At 37.4% G+C, this 4,980-nt stretch overlaps 1 protein-coding gene across 3 annotated transcripts in view; it reads left to right on the top strand.

Moving 5' to 3' along the window:
• Positions 1-4,980, top strand: part of LOC106870547 (chordin) — a 179,843-nt gene that overhangs the window by 149,781 nt on the left and 25,082 nt on the right. For all 3 annotated transcript variants that reach the window (XR_001409540.2, XM_014916669.2, XM_014916670.2), the window contains exons 14-15: positions 2,432-2,667; positions 3,650-3,763. Coding sequence is in view for 2 of the 3 variants with exons in the window: in XM_014916669.2 (XP_014772155.1) it covers positions 2,432-2,667; positions 3,650-3,763 (350 nt within the window). In the remaining variant the exon portion in view is untranslated. The remainder of the gene's footprint in view (positions 1-2,431; positions 2,668-3,649; positions 3,764-4,980) is intronic.

Here is a 4,980-nt window from a genome sequence, read left to right as displayed (position 1 = left end):
TAGGAGAAAGAAAGATGAGGGCTGTCCATGAAAGATCTAGAGACATAGTGGAAGACAGTTGAGTGTGAGTGATTGTGTGAGGCGCAGTGGCAGGAAGAGGACGATGTGATGTGGATGACAAGTTGTTTATGTTCTTTTGAATGATTTAACATTAAAGATTGGCTGTTGGAGCATTGGCCATAACAGCATACATATTATGTGTGTGTGTGTGTGTGTGTGTATGTATGTATATGAGGTAGAGGTAAAGAGGTTCGTCCGTACGCACCTGTCTCCTTTTGTGATGTATTTATCGAGAAGTATCGGTATTAGGACATAAGCAATTGTGTAGCTGTGCGTTACTGCACGCACCTGTATGTACCAATGCATCCCTGCCTGTGGATAATGCATGCATGTGTTCAGGTGAATGCATTCGGTTCTCAGGCCACTTATTGACGTGTAACTAGATATACATCATCCGCCAGAACAATTGTTATATTTAGCTGCGACGAGACTAGGGATTAATTCAGTTTGAATTATTCAATTGCTCAGTATGAAGTTTTAACTGGAGACGAGCGGCCGAACAGCAAATTTAAAAGCTATACACTAAGGAGTCTAAGTGTATTGAATGTAAAGGAAAAAAATAAAGCTAAATAAATGTAAAATTAAATCAAGAACAGCCTGAGGTTGGTGAAAATTGATGTCAGCATGTGAGAGGAAGTTAGGCATCTTAACAGATTTCTTGGTGGTTAATGATCTATGAGAAACCTCTCAGGTGATATTGTAATGAACTGGGCCACTCTTGCACAAAGTAGATTTCTTCTATCGACGTTTGATTAGGCATTCCTGAAGTATTTTGAGAATGGCTATGAATGTTTGGGTGTGGTGGTATGGTATTCAAATAATTCTAACAAAATACAGAAGTTTGTTTGTGTCTTTAGGCCGTATATTTATTTATAAGCACTCAGATTCAAATAAGTCACAGGAATTGTTGTTAAAGTATACAGCAGACATACGCCCGGCCGTGTGATAAGAAGTTTGGTTCCCGATCACATGGTGTTTGGCTCAGACCCACTGCGTAGTACCTTGGGCCGGTATCTTTTACTATAGCCCCGTGTCAACCAAAGCCTTGTGAGTGAATTCTCAGAAGAAAACTGAAAGAAGCCCGTTGTATATATGTATATAATTTATGTATGTCTGTGTTTGTCTCCAACCACCGCTTGACAACTGGCGTTGGTTTTTGTCTCCATAACTTAGTCGTTCAGCAAAAGAGACCAATGAAATAAGTACCAGGGTTGATTTGTTCGACTAAGACACTTCGAAGCGGGCTGCAGCATGGACGCAGTCAAATGATGAAATATAATTGGAAAGCTATATAAGAATTTTATCAGTGATAGACAAAAAATGTATCTCACAGCAAAACTTATGTCTTTGGATTATTGGTAGCATTTTTCGTTAGTCATAACCCACGCATCTTATTGATTTTGTACGTCTTATATAACCAAAGATTTGCAGAAGAGAAACATAATTTATGGATAGCCATTAGCATATAACTGGTATAAATCATGAAGATATTAAAAGAAAAAAAAAACACCTAGTCGTTGTTATAAATGCAACTCAAATAATTCAAATGATAGCAAAACATTAACTCTTATCGTACAGGCCATAAGCAATGTGTGTATGTGCATATATCAGGTTGAGTAAAAAGTAAGCAACGTTTTGAACCATGAAGAATTTGTATGGAATTTTTGCAGACTTTTGAATTTTTTTAAACACTTTTTTTGTAATTATCTGATAATACAGACGTAGGCGTGCCCAGATACTTCATTAAATTAACATCGATATTTTTTTCACTGTTGTTACAATCATCTGAGATGAAACTGTCTAAGCGCGATATTTGAGCAATTTTGCTATTCAACATCAAAAAAGGACGTAAAGCAGCTGAAACTACACGCGATATCAACGAAACGTTTGGTGAAGAAATGAACAGTGAGTGGTCAGCTCGAAAATGGTTCTACCGACTACCACTTTTTCAAGCACCTTGATGGTTTCCTCCGAGAGAAGGAACCTTGGATCCAGATTAGAAACTGGTTTTTTCTCTATTGGCAACAAATCTTGAAATAAACTGGATAATGACATACATACCTTCATACATAGAAAGACAGATATATATATATGGAATTAAAATTAGGATTCTACAAAAATTGCTTCATCACTTGTGGTGAAGCAATTTTTGCTAAACCCTAATTTTAATTATGTTTATAATTATAAAACTTTTGTGTAAGTTTACCGATAATGGCTTTTTTAACACACCAAACTAGTTGGTAAAATTACTAGTTATCAATTAATTATTAATTTTTACCCTATATATACGCGTGTGTGTGTGTGTGTGTGTGTGTGTGTGTGTGTGTGTATACAGTATTTAATATTACATATGTATTATTCTTTGTTGCAGGATTTCCGTTCGTTATTCGAGCGCGTGATAATGGTATTTTCAAATCTAGTGGTGCAGCTTACGCATGGTTAGCTCTTGACTCCGGATGCCAGTTTCACTACCAAATATTGCTTGATGATATGGCTATATCACAAGACCACAAGGCCAGTGCTTACCTTGCTAAATATGGCAGCCATGTTAACTCCCCACTCAATCCAGGATTCACAAGAATGATTGGGAAATTCCATAGCAGTATTGTAAGTAAGATCATTCTTTTAGGAAAGAAAATCTACCCCCGGATTTCTTTGTCTCTGTTTCTGTTTCCTTCGCTCCTTCGCTCTCCCTCCCTTGTCTTTCACTTTTCGTTCTCTCTCACACATTTAGCTGTAGGATTATCAACATGTTAACCCACAGTTAATAAGTGGGTTCTTGAGGCAGTCGAATAGCTCAGAGGGAATAAACCGTGTTGATGTTTGTAGAAACAACGATACAATGCGCAGCTTTTGTCTGAGAAGTCACTGAACCATCGGTACTTCGCAGTAAAGTTCCTATGGTGTGTTTGTGTGTGTGTGTGTGTGTGTGTGTGTGTGTGTGTGTGTGTGTGTGTGTGTGTGTGTGTGTGTGTGTGTGTGCTTGTACACCTGAATACAGTTGATTAAACAGAATAAAGTGAGGAGTTAGTCTGGTCTTTAGTAATAAACACCAATGATAACACTAGATATGTTTTGATTTTATTAGACCTCCTACTTTATTCTTTTAAAGTATAACAGTCACTCAGTGTTAACATACGAAATGTCTATTATATCTTCGGTCAAAAACGAATAAATGGTGTTAGATTATGCTTAACTGAAGTCATACAAGACCTAAACATGTACGTGGTTTACACTGTAATGCTAAAGATCAAACTCACTCTGCTTTTAAACTATTGCTTAGTGAAGGGATATGTCTTTAATGGTAAAATTATTTATAAATACATTTGTTGATTTTTATAATATTTAGCAACCCCTATGTCATAATTAATGCTGATACATTGCGAAAAGGTATATTAACTGCAGTATTCGCTCGGTGATAATATATATTATGGACGTACTTTGATATTATTGTGGGATAAATATCGCAGTTAACTTGACTTTCGCGATGTATCTGCATTATGTATGATACGCAGTTAGCTATTTTAATCTAATACTGCTTCTATTGAATGTAACAGAGTTTTATTTTAACGTTTGTTTGTTTCCTCAGATTTCCGGCAGTATTACAACTTTATCAGAAGATCTTCTAAAAGCTTTAGACGTTGGCAATGCAACATTGAGAATTTTAACTGGTAAACATCCGATGGGGATATTAGAAGCAAGTGTAAGTATGAGATTCATGTGGAGTTATGTGTTATACAACCTAAGGACATGGATATCATATATGATATCTTTCGATATTATACTGAACAAAATCAAGTGATATACATGGCTGCATTCCAGGGAGATTAGAATGTTCAGCAAATACCTTGACATTCACGCATACAAAGGGGTGTTGAAAAGTTCCTGACTTGGAGTAAAAGGAAATACAGGAGGATCAATTAATTATGAGTTTATATAACATGTTCTCCTTTCAGATTTACACACTTATTGAGCAGTCCTTTAGCTTTTCTAAGCCCTGTAAAAGAACTCGGAAGGCTGGGCTTCCAGCCAGGCTTTCGCGATAGCCACCAAACCAAGACATTTTTAGCACCCCTCGTGCAATATATATGTGTATGTATATGTGCCTGTACATATATGCATTTGCGTTTAGGTAGTGACGCACAGCACCCCGCCACACATACATGGCATTCAATGTAATGTACGACACAGAAATGTATTAAAAAATATGTGGACACTTGTTCTGTATAGCAAGCTTGTCGCCTCTCTTAATGCTTGATGCTTGAGATTATCTCCCTTTCTCATATTGAGCTATTCTCAATTATCATTCGGTAAGTATGCCACATATACAGGTAAAGATAATTTTAATAAATCAAGTGTTTTTGTTGTTTTATATTTGTTATACATTTATTTTTCTACGTTGTTCAAATATATGCCACTGGCCACTCTGAGTTATGTTTTTAGCTCATACGTACGCGCGTACACACACACACACACACACACACACACACACACACACACACACACACACACAATTACAGTGTGAATCAACTCTGCATGACGCTGAGTTTCGTGGGCGCGGAGGAGTGGTCCATCTCATCAGATGCAAAGAAATGAGTGAGAGATTTTGAGACAAATTCAGAATGGCTTCTACGCCTCTATTGGCCAGCTCTCATCACATGGCATTAATATGGAAATGACTTGAACAGTTATTAGGAATATAAGCAGGGGCGTAGCTAGGGTAAATGGCGCCCGGGATAAGCATCAAAATTGACCCCACTCAACCAAAAAGTGGAAACTCGCATAGAAATGGCTTCATTAGAAAATGATGTTGGCCAAAATTGCGCCCCCTCAAAGTGGCGCCCAGGGCATGTGCCCTGCTTGCCCCACCCTATCTACGCCCCTGGTAGAGTGTCACTTTCTTTCGCACTCTAGTATATA

Source organism: Octopus bimaculoides, chromosome 12, assembly GCF_001194135.2.
Source record: "Octopus bimaculoides isolate UCB-OBI-ISO-001 chromosome 12, ASM119413v2, whole genome shotgun sequence".
NCBI classification, from domain to species: Eukaryota; Metazoa; Mollusca; class Cephalopoda; order Octopoda; family Octopodidae; genus Octopus; species Octopus bimaculoides.
This window is presented reverse-complemented; position numbering and strand designations above follow the sequence as displayed.